Genomic DNA, 11,436 nt, shown 5'->3' on the forward strand with positions numbered 1-11,436 from the left:
GATGTGAGATAAAATGTGTATGTGCTAAGATGAAGCAAGGTGGATGACATTAGCATTGTCCTGTAGCTTTAGGCTACTGTTGACCTGACACTATGTCAGAAGGAGGATCATCTGCTTCTGGACCGAGGTTGACCTTGGGTAACTGAAACTCCAGAAAGCAAAAACACGGATAAGGTGGAGGTGGCGGGAGGGAGGACCACTGTGTTCAGAACTGTTTTTAAGTTTACTGAGCTACATTTACATTTTTTCTTTATATTTAAAAACATCATTTCTCTGAACATACTTAACAAACTTAAAGTAGTTATGGCTTTTGAATTTGTAGGCTTTCTAAAAAAGGGAAAATATTCTATGAAATGTGAGCATTTTGATTAAGAAAAGTTAATTATGAACAATTTATTTTATATTTCATCGCTAACACTCCCCCTTTGTGAACTGTGCACTTGGTCTCACAAAAGCTTTTATTTATTTATTTATTTTACAGACGTTTTTTAGACTACCTAAATACTTCATGTTCTTTCTTACCTCTGTCCTTAGTACTTATAACTCTCTGCAAAGATTATTGTACTCAACCCCTACCAACTCCTGCTTATTCCTCCATCCTTTAGAGCACTGTAGACATCATCTCTACTGGAAGGGCATTCTTAAACCTGCACAGTCCTATTTTGTAACCTGTCTGGGTGCCCCTCTCGTGGTGCTTACCCATCCTAACAGGCTTATAGTTTATATTGGAATTGTTTGTTTATATTGGAATTATCTCTCACCAGACTTGTACCCTTTTTGAAAGCAGGGACTAGATCTTGTTGTTGAATCCTTGGTCTCTAGTACAGCCCTGTTTCCTGTAAATGCAGTAAGTGTTGGCTGAATGAGTGAAACTAGCTTTACATTTATGTGAGAAGGTATGCTGAAATTAACTAAATCCATTTTTTTGCAGACGGAGCTTTATATTGTGTTTGTCATAAATCTACGTATTCGCCTCTTCCAGATGACTATAATTGGTATGTATTTAAATTCAATTGAAAAAATAAGTCTGTTTGTTGTGTCTGAAATGATTTAATTTTATTTCTCCTTTTGGTATTTTCTGCTTTCTTTTCTGATTATTCTTTCTTTAATTTTGTATTTAAAAGTTATTTCAGTGGTCTTATTTACCCAGTATCTGGGCTCATAAATATTTTAAATAGAAATCATTATCATTGTGTTTCAGTGAATACTTAATTTGTTGTAAGACATGTTGTTAGAAATGCTGTCTTTTATCCCAAAGCCTTCCTTAGCTTTATAGAAAAGTTAATTAGTTTTTATAGTTTTTTTTCTCTTGGGGTTCATAGCTGTTAGCTTAAGCAATTATTTATCTTTTGTTTGATGAAGAATAATCCTAAATTACAAATAATTTAATGCAGTCACAATTTATTTGGTATTTATTTAATTCTTGTCACTATGTTAAGAACTAGGAATAACGTGAATAAGATGTTGGCTTTTTTTCTCTGTAGGAGAGTCTGATATACAGAAACGGCAACGTATCTTCTTAAGCTATGTTTTTATTGCAGATTTTGGTAAAAATGTATTTTCTGCCCTCTTGACACTAGTTTTAGTTTTAAGTGTATATTTAGTAAGTGCTAAGATAGTGATGAGATTAGAGTAGGTAATAGGTAATACTTTCTGAACCTGAAAAGATTCAGACTTACAGGTGTTTTGTATTATGTAAAACTCCATTCTTCATCCAAAATCATTGGATAGATGCAATGTTCGTTATAGCTGTGTTACGTTATTCCATCTTAAAATCGTGGTGAAACAACTTGATACCCTATGCTGTGTTAGCTAAAAGACGTTGTAGTGTCTAATTGCCACTCTGGTTCAAATCTGCTTGGTATTGAAGTCCTAATTTATAGATGTGTAGAAAACATATAAGATTAATGAAAGCTGAAAGTTGTTCTCTTTAGAATGTATATGGATATAAGTATAATAGTAGTTGCTGTGGTCTTTGACAAACCAGCGTGGTCAGTTGGTACCTGAATGAGATCCAGCCACAGCACTCCTGGAAAAAATATTTGGAGGAGTATTGCCCAAAATGTGTTTTTCTAGGAATATTAATGGAGGGAAGTGATACTATTCAGTAATTATGAAATTTATTTGACCTCAGAACCCTTTATGGGAGGCTTCTTACAGTTGCACTCTTCCACCAAAGGCACTTAGAGAAATGCTAATCTAGAAAAAGTGCTCAGCTATAGACTTTATGATTGGAAATTCAGGTGCTCCTTTGCCTGGAAGATTATTTACTTTGTTGATCTTTAATAATTCAACCAAGTAATGTACTTCTTATAGCTTTTTGAAGGTAGTTTTTAGATAAGGGGAAAAAGTTCTAATAATAGTGATGAGTAAACATGAAAATCTCTTCCAAAGATTTGGATATTCTACAAATAAATAATCTGAAGAATAATTTAGATACGATAGTGGGTAACACATTAAGGGTTTGTTGTGGTAGTTAAGCTGACATATTTCGTGGGATGGTCAAGTTGCCCTCTATGATTTGGGTACCAGGTGCCATAGCATCATTCTTCAGGGGTTTAGGATTAATTACTTTTATCTCTAAGAAAATCATTCTGCCTTGAATACAGTATAACTCTTTCTAAAACATTTTTTTTTTTTTTTAGCAAAGTAGAGCTTGCTTTGACATCTGATGGCAGGACAATAGTATGCTACCACCCTTCTGTGGACATTCCATATGAACATACAAAAGTATGTATGAGAAAATCTCTTGTAATTTTTAATTTGCTGTTAGAAGTATTCACACTTCCTTACAGTATCCAAAGAGAATAAAACTGTTTGATTTCCTTTATATGGTATAGATCTTTTTGTTTTTTTAATTTTACCATTTCAATTTTTCTCATTTCTTTTCCATCTTCTTTCTTTAAAAGCTTTTTTCTGTACACAAAGTGAACCATTTAAATGCAATCATGGCATCAATTTTCTGGTCTAAAATCTGGTAGATTTTTGTATAGTATAAATTTACAAAACACATTGTCCCATACCACTTTATATTGTCGTAAGTCATGAAGCACTATATTTTAGAATGCTGTTTTATACCTTTTATATTGAATAGGATCTGATAATCCTTTTAATGTTTGGTGAATTTCCTTTTTTTTTTTTTCCAGTTAGCTTTTTCTAATGGGACAACATGGACATGTATTTCAAGGACTAGTTTTTTTTCCATATTTCTTCAAAAGCCACACACTAGGTAGAGGAGGTTTTTTGTTTTCAATACAATTTATTAAAAAAAATTGTTTTTAATGTTTATTTTTTTGTGAGAGAGAGATCGAGCGTGAGCAGGGGAGGGGCAGAGAAAGAGAGAGACAGAATCTGGAGCAAGTTCCAGGCTCTGAGCTGTTAGCACAGAGCCAGATGCGAGGCTCCAACTTCCCAACAGCAAGGTCATGACTTGAGCTAAAGTCGGACGTTTAACTGACTGAGCCACCCTGGCGCCCCTCAATACAATTTATTTTAGCTTGACCCAAGTCTTTTTGTTAATTTATCTTTATTTGAAATGCTTTCTCCTATGTCTCTAAGCCTTCTTTTACCATATTTGATAATGTTTGGTGTACTTTTTGAGGAGAAAATAACTAGATAATTCAAATCATGATGTGATGCATCTAGTTGTGCCTGTTTTTAAAAATCATCATTAGGGCTAGAATACTGGTTGATTTGACAAAATGGATTGTTATTTTGCTAGTTTTTATTCCCTTTTTAACCTCACCATTTTGTCTGCCTGCTTTATACTGCTTTGTATTCTAGCCAGATATCATAGGCGATAATCCAGTACCTCTTTTGTTTCATTTCTTGGGACAATGTGTAGAAGATAGGTGTAAGTCACTGACTTTTATCTTGTAAACGCTCCAGCACATGCTATTTTGTGCCCTCTCTCATTATTATTTTGAATTATATTTCTGGTTATGTGCTTTATCTCTGTTTTAGCAGTTCTACCAAGACCATGACTGCAAAGTCATTTCTCAACCTCAGACTCTCATCCATATATGGCTTTTTACATCCCTGAATCTGACACTTTTCCTTTCTTTCCTAACTCTCAAAACTTTGCACTGTACTTTTAGAACTTACCATCATCATTAAAATCTCTCATGATGTTAACTTCATCCAGAATTTTGCCTTCACCTCTGGCTCTACCAGAGACCTGGCTGTACCTGGGGTCATTGCTTTGCCAACAGTTTTTTTTTTTTTTTTTTCTTTTTTTTTTTCAGTGATTGATGTTTTCTTCCCTATTCCCTTTTACTACTGGACCTCCAGGGGAAGTAGAAGTCCCTGTAGCTCCTTATTGTCATATCCAGACCATTTTCCCTCCTTTCTAACAATTTCTAGCTTTGTAGTTTGTGTCATTAAACTGTAGCATCTACTCCCTTTTTTTGTTGCTGTTATCTCCTGTCTTTCAGTTCACTTCTCTTCCCCCCATCCCTTCGCTCTTCCTTGAAGATTTTAGATATACTGTCACACCCTCCAATACTGTTTCTGTTCTAATTCTTTGTTATTTCAGTATCTATATAGATAATCTAATATCCTGGCCTCTGTCTTGTCTTTTTCCCAACATCATCAGCCCCACTCCCATGGCTGCACTCTAGAGATGTTCTAATCACAAATGCCTCCTCCTCCTTCTTGCCAATTTAGATTTCAAGAATTCCCCCAGCTCCCAGCTCCAAGAATTCTTCATCCCCTCATTGAGACCTACATCCGTTGATTGAACCCTTTTATCACAGCTGCCACACACCTCACACATCCTCACTTCTCTTACCTGGTGTAGATTCTGTGGTCCATCCTTGCATTCACTCCTGGCATACATGTCCAGCTCCCCGGCTCCTTTTTTTCTGTTGCAGTCTCTGTGTGGTAGCAGTTGTTTCCCCTCCTGCATCCTCAATATTCCTCTCTCATCTAGAAGATCACTCCTGTCAGTTTACATGTAATCACTTCACTGCTAACCACACTGCTCCCCTGCTGTTATTCAAGTATATTAGGCTCCTACCTCTGGGCCATTGTAGTTCCTGCTTCCTCTACCTGGAATGCTTCCCCGCCAGAAACCTCATAGTGTATTCCCTTTCCTTGTTTGTTAACTAGTGAGTAACTTTTGCATTTAAAGTAGTACCCCTGTCCCTGGACTCCTATTGTCTTTTCTCAATAGCTTTTATCATTTTTGGCACAATAGATATTTTCTTGTTTGTCTCCCACCACCAAAATGTAAGCTCCATGAGGATAGGGCTCTGTGTGTTTTGTTCTCTGCTATACCCTTAGCATCTGGAATAGCACTCATATTTGGTAGGTGTATAATATTTGTTGATTAAATGAATACATTTGTTTCTCCCTCTTCATGCTTATGGGTTTCTTGTTTTAAGGCTAAGAGACATTCATATAGGGAAACATGGAATTTTTTTGTTTCTCAAGTGATAAATTTTAGATTGGGCTGCAGAGTAAGAAACATTCTTGAAAACGTGTTACTGTTAGAATACAGTGTGTTCTTTTTGAATCTAGATTTACAAATCTTATGCAGGTACTACATGATAGTAAATAAATATCTTCAAACATGACTTCAATTTTAGTATTGATTTTTTTTCTTTTCTCAAGGAGGTAGGGCTGCAACTCCAGCAGGCCCTTTGGTTCTTTAGGCCCTGGAAAGCATACTGCATGCAAAGATCCTAGTCATGTGTAGATATGCCTACTGAGACTGGCTTTAAGAAAGTTAAGTTGATTTGCATCTTTGGTGTTCTGGTAATTTATTTGAATCCAAAACATGTTGATTGTTTTCCATAGATCTAAGTAAAAAGATCCTTTTTTCTTCTTTTGCTGAGTATATACTTTATTAAAAGTACTAATATTCTAAAAATGTTTTTCTAGAATTTAGGATTGGTTTCTAAATTTCTAAAGTTTAGGAAAATAAAGATATAATTCCAACGGTAAAAAAAATAAAGACTTGGAAAAATAAAGTAAAATGTAAGTACTAGACGGTTCTTTTTAGTGGCTGATTTAGTGGCAAATTTCAAAAGTCAAATTTTGAAAATCCTTAAGAGAAACAAGGGAAATTCAGGATGATAGTTCTGAATAGTTTTCAAAGTTGACATTCAGTTTTATTTTAGTTTTTCTTTTTTACTGAAACATTCACATATCCTTTCTTTGGTTAAGGAGATCAGATACTACCTAAAAATCAATTCTGAGTCAGCCAGAGGCTCTTGGTATAGACTCGAAGAATCCATTAATTCCAATGTCTTTTATCTATGTGCCTGGTAAAGAAGTGTTTTTAATCATACAAAGCAGAGAGAATTTGTGATATGTTAGAATTGAGCCTGCTTGGGAATAGGAAGAAAGACCGTGAACATTCATTAACACTTGAAAACAACTTAACTTTTGATAATACTAAAAACATTTAATCTTTAGCATCAAGTATAGTAACCTAAAAGAGAGAAAATTATTATAGGCTCTAATCCTGTGTTTGCTAGATCCCTGAGGGTCTGATAGTAGCTTGCAAAGATACTAATATTTTACTTTACATACAGGTGATGATCTTTTAAAATTACTTTAAATGTCTAAGGAGAGCTTTTTCTTTAAATTATAAATTAAAATTTTTCTGTTTGAGGCCTTAAATCTTAGTAGCTACCTACCATTATTGAACTCTTAAGAGTACAAGGGACAGGGCCGTCTGGGTGGCTCAGTTGGTTGAGCGTCTGACTTCGGCTCAGGTCATGATCTCATGGTTCATGAGTTTGAGCCCTGCCTTGGGCTCTCTGCTGTTAGTGTAGAGCCCACTTAGGATCCACTGTCCCCCTCTCTCTCTGCCCCTCCCCTGCTCATGTGTGTGCTCTCTCTCGTTCACTCTCAAAAATAAATAAACATTAAAAAAAAAGAGGACGAGGGACAGCTAAGCATACTATATATGATTATTTCATTTAATCCTCATTAAGCCCTTATTGGGTAGGTATTATTTCTCTGGTTTTACATAAATAGAAATTAAGACCTTAAGTAACTTGTTTAAGGTCAGGAGCTAGTAAATGGCAGAATTAGAGACCAAAGCTTAAGTCCTTAACTTCTTTTATTATTCTACTTCCTTATTTTCTCCTACACTATGTAAGTGGTTCCTTATTTCTGCTTACCTCAAATTGTTACTGGTAAATCTAATTTGAAGACCTTTCATAATCTGGTTTCTCAAGATCCATTTTTTTTTTTTTTAATTTTTTTTTCAACGTTTTTTATTTATTTTTGGGACAGAGAGAGACAGAGCATGAACGGGGGAGGGGCAGAGAGAGAGGGACACACAGAATCGGAAACAGGCTCCAGGCTCTGAGCCATCAGCCCAGAGCCTGACACGGGGCTCGAACTCACGGGCCGCGAGATCGTGACCTGGCTGAAGTGGGACGCTTAACCGACTGCGCCACCCAGGCGCCCCTCTCAAGATCCATTTTTAAAGCTTATCCGTATTGTATGTTCTTACCTACTTTCCTTTACTCATAATATTTGTTATACCTTGTAGAATATATTCTGCACTCTGACAAAGTTCTGACTTTGGCTCCTATTCTACTTCTCACTAATATCTTTGTTACTTTGCATTTCTGTAGTACTAAGTCAATTGTGTCACCTTCATGCCCGTACATACTGCTTTTTAAAGAAGTCTTATTTTGTCATGTGCATATACCAAATAAATATAAGTATATGCTGTAACATTTAATACAATGGTAGAATGTTGTAGCTGACGTTAATAGTGTATGAATGTGAGGGCTCTTACGTTTGAATTGTTCCCTTTCTGGTTGTGAATTCAGATTTTCATTGTATTGTAATATATATGGTATCTGTAAAGCAAGGCAATGTTCCCACCCTCTGTTACATACAGTGTCATTTAATATTTAAAATATACATGACTTCACTTTCCAAAACAGTGACTTTTTTTTTTTTTTTTTTTGAGAGAGAGAGAGTACACTTACAGGTTGGGGAGCGCAGAGGGAGAGGGACAGAGAATCCCAAGCAGGCTGCACACCTAGCACAGAGCCTGATGCGATTCAGGGCTCAATCTCACAACCGCGAGATCATGATGTGAGCTGAAGTCAAGAGTTGGACACTTAACTGACTGAGTCATCCAGGTGCCCCCAAGACAGTGATTCTTTAAGGCTTTAATGAGCTAGTGTTACTGATGGGAATATGTCATATCACTCATAATGTGTTGTAGAGGAGATGAGATTTTAGTAATTGATGTCTTTGGGCAAAAAATTTCTCAAGTTACCATAAAGCATCATTTGATGACATTTCAGTCACGTAAATGAAAACATTAAAATTTTTAAAATTTCCTTTGGATATAAGAAATACCACTTCAATGAAATGTTTTTTACCGTGGGGCACCTGGGTGGCTCAGTCAGTTAAGTGTACAACTTCAGCTCAGGTCATGATCTCGCAGTTTATGAGTTTGAGCCCTGTGTCAGGCTCTGCTGATAGCTCAGAGCCCGGAGCCTGCTTCAGATTCTGTGTCTCCCTCTCTCTCTGACCCTCCCCTGCTCGCACTCTGTCTCTCTATCTCTATCAAAAATAAATGAACATTAAAAAATTTTTTAAAATGTTTTTCATTGCATTTCACTTTAATGATAAGCAAGGTTAGAGACTATAAACTTTTTTTTTTTTTTTTTTGGGACAGAGAGAGACAGAGCATGAACGGGGAGGGGCAGAGAGAGAGAGGGAGACACAGAATCGGAAACAGGCTCCAGGCTCTGAGCCATCAGCCCAGAGCCCGACGCGGGGCTCGAACTCACGGACCGCGAGATCGTGACCTGGCTGAAGTCGGACGCTTAACCGACTGCGCCACCCAGGCGCCCCTAAACTTTTTTTTTTAATGTTTATATTTGAGAGAGACAGAGCATGAGTAGGGGAGGGGCAGAGTGAGAGACACATAGAAACTGAAGCAGGCTCTGAGGTGTCAGCACAGATCTCAACGTGGGGCTCAAACTTACATACAGTGACATCATGACCTGAGCTGAAGCCAGATGCTTAACCGACTAAGCCACCCAGGTGCCCGAGACTGTAAACTTTTAAGTTAAAAAATAATGGGTACAATTTATAGTTTTAGGAATAGAAATTAAAATAATAAGTACTTTATTACTGGGGGAAAATAACATTAAATAAAGAAATTTATTATTGGAAAAGAAACCCAAAACTTGATAGGAGAGGAAAAGTATTTCTGATTCTTTAGTGGATAATGCAACTAAAGCAAAATTCTGTTCTGAAAACTTACCTACCTTGAGGTACTGTAATAGATTCCTGAATATGGGTATTGTTGTATTGTGAACTCAATCTACTGCTGGCTAACATTCCTACCTTTTGATGTTCTTCGTTACTTATTATTTTGTAGCCTATCCCACGGCCAGATCCTGTGTGTAATAATGAAGAAACACATGATCAAGTGCTGAAAACCAGATTAGAAGAAAAAAATGAACCCTTGGAGCAAGGACCTATGATAGAACAACTTAGCAAAATGTTCTTTACTACTAAGCACCGTTGGTATCCTCGTGGACAGTGAGTTCTATTTTCTTTTCTTAACTCCCACTCGACAACTAAAAGAATACATAACTTTTCTTGCATTAACAAACTTCTGAGGTTATATTCTGTGTGGTGAAATTAACACCCAGTATGATCACCTAGTAAATTGTAGTTTTAGATGTACATATAGTGTAGCTAAAATGAAATAATACTTCTTTTTTCTTTTATTTGAGTGGGGGAATTTAACCAAACTTTCAGTGAATTTTGTAAGAATTCTTGAAACTTTTTCTGTTCTGTGATACAGTCATTTGCTGTGTTGTTTTTATTCATCCTCCTGCCAAATAATTAATTTTGTCCTTGGCCCTTTATCCATTTATTTAACAGATTTCGAGTTATCGTTTAAAAAATTGGGGTACAGCAAATGATTGGGCAGTGTATATGGTTCTCAGTTCCTTTAGAAACTAGTTGTCCCTCTGTTTGCTAGTACTCATATTTTATTACATAGATTTTTTTTTAACCTCCTAATTGACTCTGGCTTTAGTTTTTTTTCTTTTGATTCTTCTTTCTTTTATATCTATCTTACTCCCTATCAAAACTGAGAGGTGATTGTTTTTAATCGTTTATGTTTGAGCAAATTTTGTTCTTACTGTCACCAGTCACCCATCACCCAGTAACTAAGCACATTTTATGACAGGACATGCTTATGGAATTAATGAATATACATTCATCTACCTGCTCTACTAAGTAAGTGCTGGGAGATCACAAACACAATCCTTGTTTGCAAGTTATTTATAGTCAAGGAGAGAGGGTAAACAAAATCAAGTGATTGAGCCTTGAAGAGTGGTTAGGAGTTAGCCATGAGGAATTCTGAAAAGGTTCTGTAGGCAGAGAGAACAGGATGTCATAGAGTATGCTGGGGAAATTGCAAGTAGTTCAGCATGGAGGGGACCCAGAATATGAGGGAATGTAGGAAGGGTCTTATGAAGGATTTTGTATTGTGCTGAGGAGTTTAGGTTTTATTTTCATTGCCATATTTTAAGAAGAAAGGTTTATGCATTAAAAAATCAAGGCGGGGTGTGGCGCCTGTGTGTCAGTCAGTGAAACATTCAACTTCAGCTCAGGTCATGATCTCACAGTGTGTGTTAGAGCCCTGTGTCGGGCTGTGTGCTGCCAGTGTGGAGCCTGGAGCCTGCTTTGGATTCTGTGTCTGCCTCTCTCTCTGCCCTTCCCCTCCTTGTGCTCTGTCTCTCAAAAATAAATAAGCATTAAAAAAAATTCATTAAGTGGGTTCTGTATTGTGATAAGGTGATCTATGGAAAGTTTGGAGTCAGGGGGGCCTGTTTGGAAACTATTATAATAGTCTAGGTGAAATTTGTTGAAGGCCTAAATGAAAGGACCAGCAATGGGAATAGAAAGGGGGAACATAAAAGAAAGAACTATAATAAAAGGAGGAAATAAAAGGAGGAAGGAGGAAAATAAAAGAATTTTAATTAGCAGCTCTAGGTCACTGATTAGGCATGGGAAGAGACAGGTGGCCTCTCAAGTTACAGACAGAGGTGTTTGGGTGGATCGTGGTGCCATTCATACACATGGGGAAACAGGTTTGACAGTGAGGAAGATGAACCCATTGTTGGTCATACTGAGTCTGAAGGGTCAGTGGATCCATTTGGTAGGGAGCAAGTCTGAAAGCAAATGAATGTATGGATCTGGGGCTTGGTTTACTTTTTTAGTTTCTCTTTAGAAGATCCTCCCTTTTTCTTAGTTAAAATAGAGATTCCTTGAGGCTTTGTCTCATACTCCATGTCTTGCTGAAAATCATTGCAAGAGCTTTAATTATATTCATTATACAGATGACATGCAACTTGCTCCATTATACATTCTTTTATTTCCTTGATCTTATTCCCAGTATTTGTCCTTAGAAATTTCAAACTAAGTATC

At 36.6% G+C, this 11,436-nt stretch overlaps 1 protein-coding gene across 3 annotated transcripts in view; it reads left to right on the top strand.

Moving 5' to 3' along the window:
- Positions 1 to 11,436, top strand: part of MRPL42 (mitochondrial ribosomal protein L42) — a 33,484-nt gene that overhangs the window by 7,496 nt on the left and 14,552 nt on the right. For all 3 annotated transcript variants that reach the window (XM_043562099.1, XM_043562100.1, XM_043562098.1), the window contains exons 3-5: positions 932 to 995; positions 2,646 to 2,730; positions 9,371 to 9,534. In XM_043562099.1, coding sequence (XP_043418034.1) covers positions 932 to 995; positions 2,646 to 2,730; positions 9,371 to 9,534 — 313 coding nt within the window. The remainder of the gene's footprint in view (positions 1 to 931; positions 996 to 2,645; positions 2,731 to 9,370; positions 9,535 to 11,436) is intronic.

Source organism: Prionailurus bengalensis, chromosome B4 (assembly GCF_016509475.1).
Source record: "Prionailurus bengalensis isolate Pbe53 chromosome B4, Fcat_Pben_1.1_paternal_pri, whole genome shotgun sequence".
NCBI classification, from domain to species: Eukaryota; Metazoa; Chordata; class Mammalia; order Carnivora; family Felidae; genus Prionailurus; species Prionailurus bengalensis.